At 40.9% G+C, this 21,693-nt stretch overlaps 1 protein-coding gene across 1 annotated transcript in view; it reads left to right on the top strand.

The window, feature by feature from the left end:
- The window catches only part of LOC116694022 (serine/threonine-protein kinase BRSK2-like), a 143,684-nt gene that overhangs the window by 99,625 nt on the left and 22,366 nt on the right, over positions 1–21,693 (top strand). Inside the window, exon 2 of the mRNA XM_032523439.1 lies at positions 4,589–4,683. Coding sequence (XP_032379330.1) covers positions 4,589–4,683 — 95 coding nt within the window. The remainder of the gene's footprint in view (positions 1–4,588; positions 4,684–21,693) is intronic.

Genomic DNA, 21,693 nt, shown 5'->3' with positions numbered 1-21,693 from the left:
TTGTTAATATAGTTTCTTTAAATTACATTCCAATGCAACTACAAGACATCTATCTGAAGTGTCATTCATATGCTCACATACTCACAATCACGCATGGACATTGGCAATTGCAGTGGTAATCTTCTTTGTATTTCCCCCGCCAGGCTCTGAGCCTTTGTGCTCTCATTCAAAGCCTTACGTTTGAAGCTATGTTCAAAGACTACCTGCTCGGCCCAGCCAGATCCAGATGAAATCCCGGTGTCTTCCAGGGCATCTCCTGGATCCCCCTCCCCCTAGCCAGGCCACTCCAGGTTCAGCTCAGCACGTTAAGGGTTTCCTCTGGGGTGTTGTCACAGACAGGTGAAAGGGCCACAGGGCGTACCAGGGAATCACCGTCGAACAGGACTAGTCAGAGAAAGGGGAGGCAGGGTTAATATTTGGGTCACAGAGAGGCAGAGGTTAATTATCCTATTACAACATGTTTGAGACATGTCACGATGCAATTATTGTAAGAAAAATCGTATGGCCTTATCCCTTGTGTTGTCTTCCCATCAAAATTGAAAATCAACACTTTTGTTGACTCTTTTTATCAATGTTTTTAACTTTTTCATACATTTTTGTAAGCATTTTTTGACTTTTTTTTGTGTTTGTCACTTTTTTGACATTTTCAACACTACGTGACACTAACTCATTAACTTTAGTTTTAAAGGAATTTATGGTCAAGAAACCTAATTTGTAGGAAATTATACCTAATATTTGAGTTAGATAAGCAGAAAGTAGAAATTATTTCGACTAAAGTTAAAGGAATGTATGTTGATGGATAATCACAGACTGGAATATGTCAACTTTTACTCAATACTATTTCAAAACCACTTCAATTTTTCTTTTCAAATGCTATAAAATTGAATAAGATTGGAATCAATCATGCAATTTTGGGTAATTATAACTGGGTAGTTAAAAAGAACATTGATATAGGAAAACGGGTCAATTTGACCCAAGGACAACATGAGGGTAAATTGCATGTATCTCCTATTAAGAGGATGTTGGGTGTTGGACATTAAGCAGGGATGAATAATTAGAAAGTATAAGTGGTTAGGATACCATTTGGGGAGTTTATTTTAGAGGTGCTGGTAGTGGTTTAAAAATGATCAAAAGGCTGGTGTTGAGGCTGAAACATGTTTTTTGTGAAGATATTGTACATGTAAAAGTCTTTGTGCAGCGATGTAGAGAGTGGGTTTCTGGGCAACGGCAGCAGCACACTCAGTATCTCAACCGCATGGCTCTGTCTCTACAGTCCTGTGCTGAATACAAAATATTGTTTTGTTGAGCCAAACCAACAGCCAACACGTTTCTTTTCAATGTATTCATTGTATGATTTGTTTTATTTATTACTTTTTTTCTATTCTGAGATGAAAACCGTTTTTGCTCTAGAGCACACTTGAAATTATATAAAAAGTACTGTGTGTTGGCAAACTACCGTGTGAATGCACACAACACCCACACATGACATTCTCTAGCATGCCCATGTGCTGTTTGTAGGAATATGCTATAAATGCCTGATTTTGATATAAAACACAACATTTTCTATTCTTTTCCATTTCTATTAATATTTTGACAACCAGTCTTTAGCACTTAGCCTCACACGTTGACCCAAAACTTTCAAGGCAGATGTATGCTTGTACAGAGGATCTATGCAGAGCCTACGTGGTAGCCTATGTAAGTGGCCTACGCTAACCTCAGTAGGGGGAAATGCGACCCCACCAAGCCACAGCCAAGCTGACCAATCACAGTTGTTGCGTTTTGCGTCACTGCAACATGTAGTTACATTTCTTGAGAGGTGCATGTTAAGGTACGGCATATGGTACGGCATAGGGTCAGTAGCTACACGTAGCCGTTCGTAGTACTTGTGGCGTAGATTCAACACAGAACCATAAATTAGGCATTACTCCTCTGGCCTGATATTACTCAGGTGGGTCTGACATTGGTGAGGAATATCGTTTCAGTTTTTTAGGGAGTCTGTTTTTTCACTACCAGTAACTTAGCATGTCACATTTTGTGATTTGAGCTTGTAGATTTAATGGGGTTTTCCATGACCATTAGCTCTATTGTTGTTTTACTGTAAGTGATTATTTATAGTGTGTGGAATAAAAGAGGCTTATTTCTTGTGTCCCTTTGTATTATGTACTGAATTTCCTTGAGGGAGCTAATTTCCATCTGTACACAAAGTGGTTGTAAAATCATAATGTGCTGTCTTCTCGTGCACATTTTCCTCTTGCTAATGCGCCCTCAGCTCACAAAAATACAGCCACTAAGGAAGATGGATAGAAAAGCAAATAATCCAGTTAACTTTTCACATGTTTGCGGGCAGATATTTTCTCTTTAATGCGTTTATCATGACTTATGAGCTTCTCTATAGCATCCATTAACATATGATTGCCATCACAGTGATAATGGGTTTGTTTGTCGTTCCCCCTTCTGCTCAACTGCTTTATCCCCTTCTCTAAATCTTTCCCCATCTTTCATCTTCCTCTTTTTTAGCATTTGCGTCCTTGTCATCTCTGTGTCCCGCACTCCGTCACTCTGTGAGTGTGCTTGTCTCTCTCTCTCTAACGCTACTTCTCCTCCATGTGTCTCTCCACTCTCGGCCCCCACGGCCCCTCATCTCCCGAGCCAGTACCTCACTCCCACGCAATGCTCTCCATTATTGCCTAATTATCTATGGTCTTCCATTTGAATAATGTGCTATCCCTGATTCTCAATCTTTTCCACTTTTCCCCTTCATCTTTTACATGCTCTTTTCTGTTTACTTAGGCATGGCAAGGCAAGACAGCTATTTCTATAACACATTTTAAAAAATCAAAGTGCTTTACATAACACATTAAAGAGCAGTTAAATTTTTTTTAAAACAGACAGGTATGAATTACAAGAATACAAGTTGCAGCGTAAGAAATTAACTCTTATCTCTCTGTTTCCTTCTATATCTCCCACTGTTGCATCCCCTCCTTCGTCTCTGTTTTTTCTGTGCTGTCAGACAACTTGTTTCTGCATTCCTACTTTCACCCGCATCCTCAAAGCCCATTGACTCTCCTCTTCTGCTGGTTCATGTAGAAATCAAACTGTGTGACCGACAGTGGGAGACATTAGTTCCTGTCAGCCAGCCAGTTTGATGCAGGACATTTACTTCTCCGCATCAACATGCTTCTTATAGTAGCTGCACCATATCTGTCTGAGGCCATTATACAGTAACACCTTTTTTTTTTTTTTATTCAATCCCACCATCATCTCCGCCAGCACGAGAATGACAATAAAACCCAAAGCCTTCAAATGATTCCACTTTCTGTAAATTCTGTCTGCCAGCCATTAGAGAGCTCAAATGCTGTAGTTTCCCAAGTTAAAAATCATCTTCTGTCGTCTCTAAATCCCTCCAGCGCCATAGGGCCATTGGGGAAATCATGGACAGCCGACATTTGTTTGTGTATGGGTGTGTGTGTTTCAGTTTATAAGTAATCTATCTGATGCAAACATCTTTTCAATGTTTGCGCAACTCTGTGTCCCTGCGGAAAATGGCCGTAGCTCCCCTGTATCAAATACATTCAAACACACCACTTTGTTCCACTGTTACTGTACACTCATTGGAGTATCCCTGCTTGTTTTCCACTGTTGTTTGTTTCTGATCATTTCACAAAGGATACCTGGGGGCAATAACTAAGGCGAAGATGCTTTTGTGGTTCTGTGGCGAATCACAAGATTTATAATGTTTGGGTTTTGATTTGCAGAAGGTTTCTGTGTGAATCCCAATAGAGCTAACTGGTACGGCGTATCAAACACTTCAATCTCTCACCGTGCATCAATGTGTTTGTGTTGTGAAGTAAAAAGATATGTTTTCTGCTGGGTTGTTGAAATGTGACATCCTGGTGTACTCTTCTACAGTTTGGTCCAAATTGCTTGATTTTTTTTTTTTTTAGCTCTGGTCATTAATGAGTCCCAGTCAACCACTGACCATTGGGTTTGTTTGTGACCACCACCTTTTCCATTATGTTGTCTGTTTGAGCGGTTTTAGTACATTATAGGAATCAATAACACAAATGGCCCACTTACTTATTGCCTTTACGATTCAAACAAACCCCAGAAGGCAGTTACCTTACGCAACTGTCAACACCTAGAAGTATTATACATTAGTCTGGTAAATGCATATTAGTAGTTAAACAAACGTTCACAAATCATTTTGATTCAAGTCTATTTTATATGTTTGTTAGTAAAGTGCTCACCACTAGGAATACTGTGTATTATGCACTCTAAATTCAGTCAATTCAATTCAATTTAATTTATGTAGCACCAAATCACAACAACGGGTATCTCACAGCGCTTTTGATAAAAGAGAGGGTCTAGACTGTACTCTGCGATGTTATTTACAGAAACCCAACAATTCTCACCAAGAGTAAGCACTAGGCAACAGAGGCAAGGAAAAACTTCCTTTTATAGTCCAGTAATGGATCAGTTGCTTTCTTGGTGTCATCTGAAACATTGCCTTACTTTTTTGTCCTAAGTGTGTCAATACGTGTTTATGTATGTTTATAATGAAGTGTGTATTTTCTCTTTGTTTTTGCAGGGTTGGTAAAGCTGGGAATCCACTGTGTAACATGCCAGAAAGTCGCTATAAAGATTGTCAACCGTGAGAAACTCAGTGAGTCAGTACTAATGAAGGTAGGTTTACAGCTTTCAGTTCTTCCAGTGGCTTTAAGTAGTTTCACTCTAACACTTTTTTTCTTATTAAGATCATATATGTATGTTTTTTACTGATCTCCATGTATATGTATGTGAAGAAGGCAAGTCCTAGTATTTTAGTTAATTCACCTGTGTACCTATAGGTGGGAAAGTATATTATTTGTCTTGTTTTCAACAACCACATTGTCCCCCTTTCCCAGTCTGGCTGAGGAACAGAAAGAGCTCTTTGACACATACAATCTGAGCTGTGTGCCAGCTTGCATTTCAAAAATCAAAATTAGGAGAGGACCGCTTGAGCGGGTTTAAAATTTTGACATCAGTCAATGGTTGATCCTGCAAAAATGTTTGAACATGAATGATTTATATCATAATAACCCTCATGAAAAGTGGAATCCCTGGCTGAGTTAGTGACGTGGGTCTTGTAAAGCAGCTGATTTTCATCCTTTTCAGCTGTTTAGCTCCCATGCCAGTAGTCAGATCCCCCAATAAACCTGAAGGTAACAAAACAATAAAGCCAGTTTCTTCAACTGTGTCCTTACTCCAAAACACTTTGAAACATTCCTATTTATATTGTTTCTGTTACCCACACAGCCTCCTTTTGAAGGATACAGTAGGGATTTTTTTTTTGTCTTATTATGTCCCAGGGCCCCTGCTGGGCAGCTCTATTCAGTGCCCACGCAAAATTGACTGCTGCAAAATTGGCTTTTGTGTTGATGGAATAGTTGTACAGAAAGCAAAAAGAGCAGGAAGATAGAGGACAAAAAGATGTTACAACCTGAAAATTGTCTTTCCCAGGACACATGCAGAGAGGATTGCCGCCAAGCGGATGGGTTTGCTTACAATACAGGTTATCTGCAAATGGAAAATCCTTTGTTTTGCATCACTTCTGCGACAGCATCATTAGACTTGATGAAGAAAATCTCTCTGTGCTCTAATATTGCTGTTTGATCAGTCAGTCGGTGAACAGTCGGTATTAATCAGCTTCTCGCTGTGTCAGTGTTTCCTCCGCGTTTTCTTACTCATTGTTGTCTTGCTCCTGAAGTTTTTCTCTTTCTATCTCGTATTCGGCTCCACATGCAGTCTAAAATTTTCATGAGGGAAAGAAAGGTCATTTCGTTGCCTCGGCACTGACAGAGGTGTTATTAGTTGTAGCAGAAGGAGTTGCTGGAACTATTGTAACATGTGACAACAGAGAGGAAGGTAGTGGGATAATGTTCCAACCCAGGTGTTTCACATTGTGCTGTCCTGCAGAGGAAAATGATAGTAACAGATGCCACACACTGACAGGTTTCTGACAGGACGAGGGCTTTTGCTGAAGCTGCAGTTCAGAGCCAATTAAACTCAGCCATTGTCACTCTTCTTCTTCTCAACTGCTGGCCCCTGGTGTGTGTGTTGTGTGTGTGTGTGTGTATATGGGTGTGGGTGTGCGCGTTCCTCTTAAAGCGACACTTTTACTGTGTGTCTTGTAAGTTTAGGAGTGGATGCCAAAAATCATATAGACAGGTGTTTTATATTTTTTTATTTTTTGTATGAATCCCAGTCACTTTCCCATATTCCCATTGTGTTGCACACCACAGTCTTATGTGTCTGCTCTCCGGCCTGCCTGTGTGGCTGTCAGACTGTCAGACTGTCAGAATGATCGCGCTGCACTCTACTGCAAGACTCAGACTGTGAAATGTCACCTTTTAATATGCTAATGTCCTGGGTCCCCGTGGTGCCATTAGGGGAGAATTTGACTCTCCTGGACAGGTGTGTGTGTGTGTGTGTGTGTGTGGTGTGTGTGTGTGTGTGTGTGTGTGTGTGTGTTGTGTGTGTGTGTGTTGTGTGTGTGTGTGTGTGTGTGTGTGTGTGTTGTGTGTGATGACATGCATAGATACATGCGGACACACACTTTTCCCACACATATGCACACAGGAATTCATAAGAATGTGTGTACATGTATCATACAGACACACACACAGATACGTCTGTCCTTCCTCCAACTGGCCTTGGGAGTCAGGGGTCTGTAGAGACGAGGAGACAGGTTGAATTAATTTAACTTTATATAGCTAATGTTGAACTCTTTAGTCTACAGCCCCCACAGGCTGTGACACTACAGACCAGAAAGACATTGAATTGTCTTGGATACTGAATTTATGAACTTTATGTCAGTTTGTTACCGAGAATGAGCCTTGACTATACTTCAAAGAGCAAATGGAGCCCAGTGGTTGTTTTTTTAATGTCTAAGAAAACCAAATAATGGACTGAGTTGAATAGTGATGAGAGTCTCCCGTCCGTAGCAAGTGGCTGCCCGTCATGTTTCAACTGATGAGAGAGAAACGGACAGAAAGAGAATACACAGTATGTGCACACACGACAGTATGTCAAAAGTCATTGGCACAGAGGCCAAACAGAATGGAGCGTGGCGATCCGATACAAAGAGAAGCCCAGAACAGACACTGCATGTGTGTGTGTGTGTGTGTGTGTGTGTGTGTGTGTGTGTGTGTGTGGGGGGGGGGGTTTCGAGGGAGTAGTTAATGTTTCTGAAACTCAGCCAGCCCTCTCGCTCCCTCACTCGCTTGCTCCCTCACTACTATGCGTCTGTGCTGTGGGGCTGTGGGCTTGAGACAGACGGAGGGCAAAAGAGAGCAAGGCTCAGGAGAGAGAGATGGACATGCTGTGAGAAACCCTGCTGAAACAAGATAACACAGGCGCCTTACTAGGTACACCACATCTCTACTCAGATTTGCTGTCAGGAGTGAGTGTGTTTTGTTCCTGAACTATTAATGTGACATTCACATATATGGCATGGCCAAATTGTCGCCATACAATACATTATGATCATAAAGAACAGTGAAATTTTAATAATTATTGATTTGTGCACTAGATAGGATTTAATCAGGAAAATTGAAATAAACGTAATTCATGTTCACGCAAAAATGTGACAACGCTTTCATTGCTGGTGTCATAAGAATGCTGGGAAATAAAACAATCCAGATAAATCCTCATAAGTAGAACTGAGTATTATTTAAGAAATTACCATATATGTATAGTACGATACCAAAGTTGCGGTACCAAACCGTAAAGTAATGGTTCTTCTCAGTACATCACGTTGAGAAATCTAAACATACAAAACCTTGTTTTCATTGGACAACAAAAAAAGCGACATTTATTAATGTGGCAGCAGTAGCTCAGTCTGTAGGGACTTGGCTTGGGAAGCAGTGTGGACCGGTAGCTGGAGAAGTGACAGTTCACCTTGAGCAAGGCGCTGGACCCCCAACTGCTTGGAGCAATTACTATGTGGCAGCACCTTTGCCCTGACACCTCTACACTAATGCATTTCTTACAATTATTCTTTTTAGGACAGATGAAGACATGAAAGGGGGGAGAGAGGGGGATTGACATGCAGCAAAAGGCTGCAGGTTGGAGTCGAACCCGCGGCCGCTGCGTTGAGGAGTAAACCTCTATATATGGGCACCTCCTCTACCAACTGACAAACCCGGCCACCTTTCTTTTATTTCAGAATGGTCCAGATCCTTGCCTTAATGCAAAAGAAGCAGTTTTCAGTTATTTTATCAATTAAAACAAGATTTCATATCTGAGCGAGGAGGTGTAATACCCAGTTCTACTAATATAGCAGGTTATTACATTACATGTACTGAATCTCTAATTTGAATGTAATCCAATATGACTCACATTTGAAGCACTATTTGCCATGTTCATTTAGTTACTTTCCTCCGCACTTGTGTGACTTTCATTACATTGCTAAAGCATATGCTATTTCTTCTTAGCTTGAAGGGCATAATGACATTTCCCCGTGCATTGGAAAACCAAAAGTCTGTTGATGCTTCCATACACCTACTGGGAAACTGATATTGTCATACTGGTGATGACGACATGGTGGAGGAAAAAATAGAATTGAGTAGAATCTTACAACTGCAGTTGACTATGGTCTGACAAGCTTCCCCTAAGAGCAGGGGATTTTCTCTAACATATTTTATACTGCATTACCTACAGTATTATAATGCTGAGAGGAGCAACTTCACTAATCCGCAGTTTAGTCTCGGGGAGAGTTAAATTGTTGCTAGCCGCTAGCACTGACAACTAGCAGAGGGAGAAGGGTATCTTTAGCATGCAGCATTTGGTGGTTGTTGTTGATGCCTGCTCTGTTTCTAACTCTGAGCCTGTGAGCTGGTGGCAGTGGCTGCTGTTGGGATAAGGACAACTAATTAGCCAGAGTGACTCTCTATCCTCCTGAAGCAGCACGACTTCAAAGTCACTCTACTGTCCCCAAGCCCAGGGAGAGAAAGGAAGAGAGGGAGAGGAGCAATGGAGTGCAGGAGAAGGGAGATAGAGGGGAGGGAAAAGTGTGTGTGGGGAGGGTTATAAAGGATGGTGAACGCCTTGTGAAGTAGATATCGCTACATAGCTACGATGTTTTTGATGGGGTTTTTAGCACGGTGATGTTCATTTGCTGACTCTGTCCTTGATGTCAGTCACAACATTTCAGATGAGAAAAATGTGTGCCTGAGTGAAAGAAAGAGAGTTTGGAGATTGAGAAGCCAGAACTATAATTGCCCCCTGAAGCGAGTGCTAAGGATGTAAGAGCTGAGAACAACCAGAGTAGACGGCTACATTACCTAAAATGGCCTGAATCGTAATGCAGCCGTCTACTCTTGTAGGGATAAGGATCAGTACCTTTTTTCTCATTGTTAACAAGATCAGTACTTTTTGAATTTGATTTTCTGTCCATAAATAAGGAAAATTAGCCTGGTTTATGGAATTAAAGCAATGCGACCACATACATTGTTTGATCTGCACAGTCTGTGCATCTGTATCTGTAGTCTAAATAACAAAACATTAGGAACGTTTCATTCGGGATGACTGTATGACACAATACTATCCAAGTTTTCAATGCACAGCATGTAGGACTAAAAAAGCAGAAAAAAGCAAGGCATTGTGGTGGGCAGGTGAGGAGCAGAATGCCACGGCAACAAATGAATCATACAAGGTCTAATCTTGTTATCCCGACACCTCGCTGACAGCACTGTAGCTTTCTTTCTCCACCATCTCTCCTCTTCTCCTCCTAATGATTATGGATCGGCCATTCTCTCCCATCTCTGTTGTGCCGCGAGTGGGTTGGATATAGAAATGCAACGTGCACACGTCTAACTTCATGTTGTGTGCATACAGGTTTGTGTACGTCTTTGTGTGCATGTGTGTGTGCCCCACTGCCGAGACATCGCAGACACCCCTTAAAATAAATGGGTTTCATATGTTGTGCCTCTGTGCATTGATCCATCAGCTTTATATCTTGCTGAGCCAGAAGCCAAAGCTTAGCACACAGTTTGATTTTAACAGGCTGACTGCACAGAAAGACTGTTCCTCTGCTCGACATCCGCTGCTTCTTTCACTCACTTCTACCTGTTGATGTATGCTTGCATTTAAATGAATTTTTGCAACACAACAATTCAAGAAGTTTATATTAATTCCTTCATTTGGGTTTGATCAAATGTGGAACTGTTGACCTTTTGAATATAGATTATAGATACATTATAGAATAAAACTATGAGGAAAGTCAATATAGTACATTTTCAGTGATGCTTGTTTTTTTCAGTATTGACCAAAGCATTCTCCCTAAAAAAAAACAAAAAAAGTGCATCGCACTGTGATCCCTTGTTTCCTCATAGCCTTTTTTAGGGACCTAAATAATAATATGGATTTTTACTAACTTGTAAAGCCTTACAAAGCCCTTTGTCTGTTGTCAGTCGATATGAAGACCACTCATCATTTTCCATCCCAATTTAGTTCCCAATCACTTCCAAGTCAATGTAAATCCACTTTTTTTCCAGTCTTTATTGAGTGTTGATGAGGCTCTGCTGAAACAGCAATGAGGAATAGATTTTATCTACAGGGCACAAGATGTTTGGATTGTAAACCATACCTGTGTCCCATTATGTTTCATGCTAAATACTGTACCACTGAGTGAAGACAACAAAACATTGAGTTTTTACACATTTGTGCCTGGTAGTTTGGGATCTAACACATCCTGGAGAGAGACGTGTACAACCTTCAGTGCTGCTGCTCACTGTGGTGAGACAAACACATGCAAGGTTAAGTTGACTGATTTTACTTCTCATGTGTCTTATCGAGATAAAACAGAGATGGAGTGGAGACAGCGTAATGAAATGGCGGCTAGCAGAAGACAAGATGTAGCGGGATCCCCCATTGAGCTCGACAGGAGACAGACAGATGTCTAAACCGATGGCATTTGTTTTTCCTCTTCAAAGGCAGACGCCGCTGTGTTGTCAGATAAATGAGAAAGCCTTGTTTGCTTTTTTTTTATTTATTTGGTGTTGCTTTTTGTTTTTTTGCTTTTCTTTTGTAAGAGAAGGGCATATTTTATCCAGTTCTTTTACCCTTAAGTGGAGTAATGCTTTTGTGGGGAGATCAGCAAAGGTTTAGTTTAAATTGTATTGTCTGTTTATTACTTTGTTTTGCACTGGGATTTCTTACCTCTTTATACCAGGGGACCCACTGATGTGTATTTCTTCTCAACCACTGGGTATTGTGATAATCTTTTATTTGTCTTGTTTCCGTAGGGACTGATAATTGAATAGGTACATCATGTTCGCTCGAGAGGAAAACCGTACTTCATTTTTACTTCCAAATCTGTCATCTGTTTTTATATCATGTTGCTTCCATTTCAAGACCCACACTTCCAATTACCTGCATCTCAACATGTTGCCTATCATTATGGGATTGATGTTAATCTGCTTACTTTATATTGGCCTTGCCATGACTTAATGTGACACATGGACCGGCAGCAATTTGTCCTTGTCACCATTAACAATAAACGATGCATACAACGATACAGTACATGCAAAGTAGCTTTGTTGGTACAGTTAGTGTGTGTGTGTGTGGTGTGTGTGTGTGTGTGTGTGTGTGTGTGTGTGTGTGTGGTGTGTGTGTGTGTGTGTGTGTGTGTGTGTGTGTGTGTGTGTGTGTGGGGGTGTGTGTGTGTGTGTGTGTGTGTGTGTGTGTGTGTGGGGTGTGGTGTGTGTGTTAGACAAGTTGCTCAGAGTCAACAAAGACAGACAGAACACACATACACTCCCCTCCCTTAAGGATCTATCTGTCCTCTCACTGCAGGATTTGGTCTGTAATAGTCTCACATCAGACAGGCAGGGTTGTAGGGTGAATCACAGCTTGTGGACAAGCACGCCACAAAGAGAACTGCCAAAAATGCTGCTTACTAGCTCACTTACACGCACACAGACTATGTACACATACAGTAGTAGATTGGACCTATAGGTCAAGCACACACCTGGTAATGATGCCCCAAAAAATTGTATGTATTTTATACTGATCTCAAAGTGTAAACTAGACTGTACATACCAAACAGGAACCAAATGCACTTAGCAATATGTTTTTATTGTGATAAAGTAAAGGAGTAGTCAAAGGATATTACAGTGACATTGCATACATGTTTTGCTGTTTCGTTGTATATCACATTAATACGTAATGATAATGATAAAGTCATTTCACTACCACTAGTGGGGTGAATGCTTATACTACTACAACTTATATTCTGCCAGCATCAAAGGTGTTTCTACTTTGGCAATCCATGTACTCACAGAACTAGAGTTACATCCAGGTAACTCCACTGTAATTAACTACACATTTTTTTTAATCTCTTGATTATCAACAAATACAAGGCGTAAACATTACACACATGCTTATTACATACATTAATTTGTGAACCGGGCATACATTTACAACTTTTGGCTGTTGTAAAAACAAACAGGGAACTAGTTGGACTTGGCAGTGTTAATAAGTTTGGGACAGATCCTGATGTAAATTTGGGCTTTTGTGGTCAATGTACTGAACATCTAAAGCAAGAAACTTTTAACTTCATCAGTTCCTTCTTCTACATCCCTGTGGGGGTTCTTTGCTAATGACTCTGTTGTGGTAACACACTCACAAACATGCTCTCTCTCCTTCCTTTTCTCACTCACACACTGTACGTGCCCACAAAGCACAAACACATGCATGTGAATACATACAGACGCTGTATACTCTTGCACATATGGTTTGCTATTAGGGCACATTAGTATGCATATGTGGTACCATGAGAGCACAAGAGTGTGCTTTTTTTGTGTCAAAGACTCACCCTCAGTGTAACACCTAATTAGCAAATGCAGACTCTGAAAGAAACTCCCTGATTACATTACAATAGCAATTTGAAACTTCTTTACAAAGTTTCAAACTAATTTGGCCTGTTTCAGTTGACCAGTCTTTCCTACTGACCTGTTGGTTGTCATGTATTGACTCTTCTGTCCAGCTAACTATTGACCAGGCTTATGTGTCAATGAATAGGCCCTGTATTCATATGTGGAGATAATGAGTTGAGTGAGTGAATCACTGTTAGCCAATCACTACTGTCCGCCTGAATTATTGCACTAAACAGCCTCCATTACTCATTCATTTCTCACTTTCTTTGTTTTGATTTGTTGTCAAACCAGCACCTTGTTCACTTAGATTTGCTTGTGTTGTATTTTACAGTCAGGCCACATTTCTTCTATTCAATCAATTGTCCACTGGTTTAGTGTTTTTATCATATGAATAATATTGTAACAGAAATGTACAACTTTTCCTTTTCACAGGCCAAAATCATCTCAATGTTTCCGTAAATTAAAGCTTAACAAAGTTTTTCATCACCTTTTCTTTAAATCTTTCTTTTATTTTTAAATGAGGGCTCTGGTCTTATACAGTTGAATAATCAAATAGACTGCAAATGTAATCACCCAAATTTACATTATAATTTAATTTAAGGTTTGCAGCAACAAAAGGAAATATACTTTCTTACTTTAAAATAATATACGCCCGTTACATTAAAGCCATTGCCAAATGAGTTGCTACAAAGCTATTTAAGCTCCACACCACTCTCTCTGAATTCTTTAGTGTGGCTATGTTGCTATGTATGCTATGAAGTTTGTGTCATCTGGCAACTTTCGCAGGCAAAAGCTTGAGTGAATATAATTACCTCTTCTGAAGAGTCCATCATGTTTTTTTTAATCCTCCATGTCCCCATTGGCTACTAGCAACTGTGTGGAGAACGGGTGGGGGTGTTGCGTGATCACCAAAGGCTTGGGTCATGTGGATGCAACAACATTATTGTTGTCATTTTTTAGAATTCCTCATGGGGGCAACAGAAAGTACGCAACATAGCTTTAATACCGTTTCTCCAACGTCCTTAGAAGGTACAATTTCATCTTCCCTTTCTCCACTTTGGAAAACAAATCCATCTACCTGACATGCAAATATAGGCGACTGTAGGTTATTAGATTTACCCTCTACCACTGAATATTTGACCTTCAGATGTAATCATTACATTCAGTTCGGCATTCTGTCTTTTTAGTCTTTGAAAACCAGTTCATTAATCCACATTTCACATCTCCACACAATCCAAGGTGACCTCACCCACCCTCTCATATGAAAAACCCCTTGCTTAAGGAGTGAGTGACGAAACAGACGAGTTTACAAAAAGACACTTTAGACAGCCGACACACAAACATGGCTGCCAAAAAGGATTCACTGCCTGCCTGTCACTGATAAATCACTCATTTTGCACACACACATGGCCATTCACATACTGCTATTCACACACAAACACACAGCTTTTACCCTCTCCCCAGACCCTCCCCCCCCCCCCCCCCCCTATTAGGCCATGCAGTATGTTTGAGGAGGTTCATTATTGTAGCCTTTGACCCCAGGGTGTGGGAGACCTCTGCCATTAGACTCTATTATAACCAAGGTTATCCAGGGACATGTCGGTTAGTGGGGAATGATGTGGCCTGCCACTGGTCTAAGTGGCAGCCTGATGGATCTGTCAGCAGCACAGACACACATCATAGACATGATTAGAGAGATAGAATGAGAGAAACGGATAATAAATGAGGATAGGAGAGAAGGACCAAAAGAAGGAGGAGTGTCAGAATTGGGCTTGGGTGGGAAGAGTGTAATGATGAAGATTTGAAAGGGTGGGGGATTGATAAAAGATAAGGACTAGGAGCTAGCAGAGACTATGTCCAGATCGATTTACATGTCTCTGGCATTGATCAAACTCCCCCGTGTAGAGAAGTTACCTCCTCCTCACAAAGGATGACTGATACAGTGATTATCAGAAAAGCCTGCTGTTCTGACTGTGTATCCATGTGTGTTTGTGTGTGCGCACATGCCTTCATGTATTAGTGAGGTCCACTGGGTGGAGGTGAAGGCTAGAAACAGAAAAGAATGAAAGTAAGAGGGTGATTACTTTTTTTTTTTTCCAGTTCAACAACTTTGGAATATGTCATACAGATGTTATTTTATTTAGTTTTTGCTGTTTTCAGTGGGACTAGCTCAGTAGTGGGAGATTACACAACTAACACACATATCCTTACAAAATATTGTTAAATCCATTGCCCTGAGCCTTTTCTGTCAATTTATAAACCGATTTTGCATTAGCAGGTAGGAACACATTGCACACATAATAATAATAATAATAATAATAATAATAATAATAATAGTAATAATAATAATAATGTGTATTTGATATAGCACCTTTTAGAAAAAGAAAAAAAAAAGAAAAAATCTCAAAGTGCTTCACAAGATAAGCATTTGTGTAAATACAGTACAATCCAACAGAAAATAAACAAGGCAAAAAAGAAAATAATCATTGAATGACCAATGAAAATCATTTCAATGATTGAAACCTAAAACATAAAAGTTTACAGACAAGAGTCAAAAGCATTTAAAAAAAAAAAAGTGTCTTCAACTGCTTTTTAAAAGCTTGAACAGAGACTGCAGAACGTAAGGCAGTAGGAAGGTCGTTCCACAGGTTTGGAGCCAATGCTTTAAAGGAACGATCGCCCTTGGTTTTTAAACGAGTGCGTGGGACCACCAGCAGTCCTTTGTGTGAAGACCTGAAGGACCTGCTGGTAGTGTACGGATGGAGCGGGTCAGAGATATAAGCAGGTGCCAGACCATGCAAAGCTTCATAGGCCAGATTAAGAACTTTAAATTGTATCCTGAACTTAATCGGAAGCCAATGGAATGAGTATAAGATTGGAGTGATGCGCGACATCCTGCTGGACCTGGTCAACAGCCTAGTTGCACAGTTCTGGACGAGTTGTAGACGGTCCTGGGAGGACTTGCTAACACAAGTGAAAATGGAGTTGCAGTAATCAAGCTGGGATGATACAAATCCATGAATCCCAAGCTCAGAATGCAAAAAAACAGCAAGTTTGGCAATGGTTCTTAATTTGAAAGAAACATGTGCGGGTCAGTGATTTGACATGATGATCAAAATGCCTGCTGTTATCAAATATAACACCAAGATTTCTCAGTTTGGACTGTACAGCTGAAGAAAGAGACAGAGACCCGAAGAGCTCAGTAACCTTGGAAGCTGTAGTGTCTGGAGCAACAATAAGGACTTCCGTCTTATCTTCATTCAGCTGTAGGAAGTTGTTTGACAGCCAATCCTGGATGGAAGTCAAACATTTGAGCAGTTCTAACACTTTGTCAGTCTCATTCGGGTTAAAAGAGACATATAGCTGGATGTCCACAGCATATAAGTATGGACCAAGGGACACAGAAAAACATCTATCTGAAAGAGAAAAGGTGAACCAGTCCAGTGTGCTCCCTGAGGTACCAACCCAGTGCTATCAAGCAAGATGTTTTGATCCACCGTATCAAAAGCTGCGCTTACATCCAGAAGCACCAAAACCGAGCATTATCGTTTGTCAGAGGACATTAATAAATTGTTGGACACTGTAAGAAGAGCGGTTTTGGTTGAGTGTTTCTGACGGTAGCCAGGTTGAAATTTGTTCAAAATGTTGTGTCTATTCAAGAACTCAGTGAGCTGTTTGGCAACATTTTTTGGGGATTTTGGAAATAAAAGACATCTTGGAAATGGGCCTATCATTTGCGGGAATTGATGTATCTAGGTTGGTTTTCTTTAGTAGTGGAGGATTTCCACTGTCGCTCCGCCCTCCAACATGTATGTTGGAAGAAGTGAATTATGTCATTTAGCCATGGGGAAGAGTTGATGGAGAAAACACGTCGCATTTTACTTGGAGCCACTTCATCCAAAATTGATAAGCAATATGTGTTGAATGAGTGGACCAGACAATTAATATCAGCATGAGAAGGCCGACCTTCACTTTGGTCAAAAATTGCAGAAAACTTACTGGGCAGTAAATCTAAAGGAAAAGAACATAGGCAAAGAACAAAACACAGTCACGGTCAGTAATATGCAGCTCTTCAGAGCTAATATTATCTTGGGTCAAACATTTGTCTGTCTGTGTGTGTGTGTGTGTTGCCCTTGAAACTGATTTCCCCCCTCCCCCAGTGACATAGAGCACTCTACAACCACTAACGGCCTGACCATTTACATGCATGTGTAATCACATACACAAAAGATACTCTCATGTACACACCAGCTTGGCTACCCTCTGTTCCTGGCAGAAGACACAGATTCTGCCCTACTGGCTCACTGACCAACATATGGATGGATGGAGGTGGCTCGTGGCTTGCCGTGATCAGGGGTGTGTGTGTACAGTGCATGTGCATCATGCGTTAACGTGTTCACATGTCACAAGTTTGATTGGAAAGCAAGCTGACTGATTTTGTCTGTGAGCCAGTAGCCAAGCTGTGCTGTCTCCTCCCCTTCTGTCCACTGACAGTTGGACCCTCATCTACTTCTATTCATCCATTACCCCCATCCATACCTTACTTTTCCTTCACCCGTATATTAACTGATAAATGCTTTCTCTACTGCACCCTCCTCCATGCAAACCTATATTGTGTTTTATTTTGTGTTTTATTTTTTTGCTAAAGACAGTACAATAGAAATTAACACAGAGAAAAGAAACAAGGGTCTTAGATTATGATTGAGACAAAGAGAAAAACTAAATTAATGATATTCTGCATAGTACTTAGAAAAAATAAATAATTTTACCAAATGAGTAAAAGACTTCCTAATTTTTGGGCCACTGTATCTTATTGAAAGATGACATCTGCTAGTACGATTTGTAAGAAGATTAAGATAGATGAGTGTCTGGTTTAGTAAGAGTACATTCATAAATTGGGTCAAAAGATATCCCACTCTGAGTTGTATCTTGTACATGAAAATACATATTTGGAAAAAAGTAATATCATACATTGTAAGGAGTTGAAGAGCATTTTATGAAGGATTGTAGAAAATTGATGAATTTCCACTTTAAAATGTTGTAATTCAGTGTTCACAGCTTTTGAAAGATCTAGCAACATGGTACAAATTAATTAATTGTTGCCGACTGCTGTAGATATTTTGCCTATCCAATCAAGTTTTTAGATGGAACATTCTTTCATTTCCTTGATTATCAAATGCTTTTAGCTTCTCACATTGCCGCCTCATCACCGTACCTGTTATCATTTCACTCTCTTTGGGCTGTTTGGTGCACACCGCTAATAAAAAGGTTATGCTTTCCCCGTGTTGTGTTAATTAGCAACAAAAGAGGCTGCAAGACTCAGTTGCAAGACTTGACTGCCCTCAGGAGAGGGGGGGGGGGCGGCAAGCAGGCACTGCCACTGTGCTCTCTTAATGTCTGTCTCCTCTACTTTTCTCTTTTAGTCTTCTCCATTGCAGAGCATAACATGGCTTATGCTTCATCCCTCTAACACTTCCCTCATCCTTACTCTGTCTCTCTTTTGTTTTTCTATCCATCCAGCAGCTCTTGCATGCACCGTAGCGTCCATGTTAGCATAGCCACCCGCTTTTTTTTCTTCTTTTTTTTTATCTGACACACATGGCTGCCCTGTTGACTTTGATCCTCAGATCTCAGTATCAAGGGACCATTCACTTGCTCGCCTGGGGGAGGTGACAGAAATGTCTGTGTTTTCCTTCTGTGTGCATGAGAGAGAAAGAGTGAAAGGCGGGAGGAAGAGAGCAAGAGGCAATAAGTGGAGAGTGAGAGATGACAGAGCCTGTGATCCAATATTTTCCCCTCTGAGATTTTGGGATGGTTTCTCTGTACGGTTGCTCTGTGACATGTTTGACACGAATCTCATCTCTTTGCATCTTTGTTGTTGCCTGGCTATCTGTGATCTTCTGTCCTCTATTACTGGATCCTTAGAAACAGTGATGAAACTATTGATGTCGCCAGTCATTTATTTGCTTGTCCGTTCATGCAATAAGATCTAGGGCTGTAATTTAAAGAATCAATTGCAAGCTGATGGGACTATATATGCTAAACTGTCTCTCATCTTGTTGAATATGAAGTGACACATGTGAGCACCAGAGACGGCTTTGCCTCATTTCTTCGTGTAGCTCCTTTGTTCCCGGTCCTTCCCTCACGCACTTTCCATTTTCTATTATAAAATACCATCTGCACCTGCAAATTACATCATAATTACAAGTAATAAATCACATGAGACGTACTTTTAAACACAACATCAAAATTAAATTCCAGGGTGAAGAAAATGTGCTTTCAATTTGGAGGATAAGCATAATGTAGTTTTTTTTGCTTTCAACCCTCTTAGTTGTGGTTATCACCTTAACAGTATTCACCACCGCAATTCCAACATATTGATCCATTGAGTGTGGCAGGATATGACACAGATAGGAAACCCTGTGGGTCGAAGCGTTGCCAATCAGCCCCTCCACCAACAGACTCCGGTTCTGATGTCTTCTGCTAATGATGTCCATTCCACAACGATAACCAACATGCTTCACAAGACAAATTATCTCCCCGTCAAATAGCTCATTTGGATTAGTGTCAGTTCTCGCAATTTTGTTCAACATCTGATGAGGTGTGTTTTTTTTTCCCTATTCCACCTTTACTAACTCTGTTTGGTTTTTGAAATGTTTTGTAAATTAGAATTATATTGAACTTTTGAACACAAGAAGGATGATGAAAAGAGAAGGTGTGCTTCTCATCTGACCCCCCTTCCGTTGTGTGTGGTGTGTGTGTGTGTGTGTGTGTGTGTGTGTGGTGTGTGTGTGGTGTGTGTGTGTGTGTGTGTGTGTGTGTGTGTGTGTGTGTGTGTGTGGGTGTGGTGTCTCGGTGAAATGTGCCCAAGCGCCACTAATAACTTGAGGCCTAATGAAGTGCCATGGAGATATGGAGAGAGCTGTCCACACTCACAGATGTGCAACTTAATGAGAGAGTGTGGAGCCATGTACAGCAGCCAGAAAAAGAGGATGACCACCTGGCATGTATACTAGCATGAAGTTATAGAGGTGTTTGATACGTGTGTGTTTGAGGCTTGTGAGCAAAAAAAATTGTCACTATGTGTGTAATAAATGCAGTTATTGTTGATGTTCTACCGGTCTCACTCACTTCCATTGGTAGGTGGAAGCAAGCAAGGTATAAATGTATTTGTCAGAAATTTCTTGTCGGCCATTTAATGAAACTGTTGTTCTAATGCAAAAAAAAGAGCAGGCAGTGCGCCACAGATTTACATTAATGTGTTAATCAATAGCTAATCTTGCAGTAAGCAGGCAGTTGTACAGTTAAGTCTTCACATTAAGCCTTATTTCTCTTATTTCAATTAACTAAAAGGAGGCACTTAGAGAAAGCTTAGGAAGCCAGCTGCTGGCTCTGTAGCGTTTCGACAGCTCATCTCTCCCCGAGTCCTGGGTAGAATTAGTCTCTCTGCAGGGAGCCCTGCTGCCAGCTAGCTAGCTAGCCACCATGGGATCATTCCTAACAACACACCTCTGCCTCAGGTGAGAAAGTGGCATGGTGTACTGCTGGCGATAGGGCTCATTAGTCCCTGGATTAGCCCTGATTAGCCTAGCCGTGACTCCCACTGATACTCCATGCTAATGCTAATTACGTATTTACCACTTTACCCTTTCTAGACAAGCTGTGTGCCTAGCTTTATTAGCTCTATATTCTCCCATGACTGTTTCTTGGCTTCAGCTTCAACACCAGTTGCACTGTAACACATTTTCTCTTCAGTGATTGAATATAAGCTAATTCAGCAGGTTTTGTTTTTATCACACACACTACACAGAGTGTAGAAAGGGATGCTGCTATTTATGTAGAAAACAATCAGAAATGTGTCAAGATAGGTTTCCAATAAGCAACCTGAGCTGACAGCACAGGTAATCACTTAAAGTGCTTTAAGAGATGTCACGCGTGTTTTAGGCTAGAACATTTGTTGTCACATACAGCAAACATCTCCTCACTATCCACAAGCTGCCTGTTCCCAGAACACACCGTAAAAAACGTGGTCGCTGTAGACAGCCCGGGGTCTACAAACGGCAACAAAAACCAACTGCACCCACCTGCACCACGAAGCATACACAAACAGTGTTCCAGCGTTCCAGCCAATAACCGACAAGAAGGATTTGGGGGAGGGGGTTGGGGGGTTTAGGTAGTCTTGTTTTGTTTGAAAATACTTTGAACGTGAACAAGAAGTAACGTCATCCAACATCGCTTAGAGCACCTTTAATACAAGCTGTTTTGAAATGAAAAACAATGGGGAAGAATAATTAAGTGGGAGGAACCTGATTTTACGCCCGGTCAAGCATAAAGCTTTGTGGGAGTTTAACAAAAACAGAGTTAGCTGGCAGATCAGAGCTTTGACTTAATTCCACATGTTTATAAAGTTAAGCCACAGTGAGTGTGACATTAATGCAGCGTGAAGGCTGTCACAGGCAAGTGACAAAGTAAAATTGACTTTGACGAGATGAGGCAGAGGAGCCTTTAACTCGCACTGTCCTTTCATCTCGATCATAGTCAGTTAAATCGAGACACAGAGGGTAGAGGAGAGGATAGACAAGAAAGTTGAGAAAGATGGGCAGACAACCACACGCAGAGTAGGAGAGCAGCACAGGGGGCTAAAGATTAGCAGGGGCTTCTGTCGAAATGGGTTCCATGCTGATTTTCCGTGGCAGCCGTACATGCTGACTACAGCTCTACGGAGAAGCTGACACAAATCCAAACTGATATGCTCGATTTTGTTGAAATTCAGCAC

The sequence above is a fragment of the Etheostoma spectabile genome, chromosome 8 (assembly GCF_008692095.1).
Source record: "Etheostoma spectabile isolate EspeVRDwgs_2016 chromosome 8, UIUC_Espe_1.0, whole genome shotgun sequence".
In the NCBI taxonomy this organism is placed as follows: domain Eukaryota; kingdom Metazoa; phylum Chordata; class Actinopteri; order Perciformes; family Percidae; genus Etheostoma; species Etheostoma spectabile.
The sequence above is the reverse complement of the archived record's forward strand: the minus strand, read 5'-3'. Positions and strand labels throughout refer to the sequence as shown.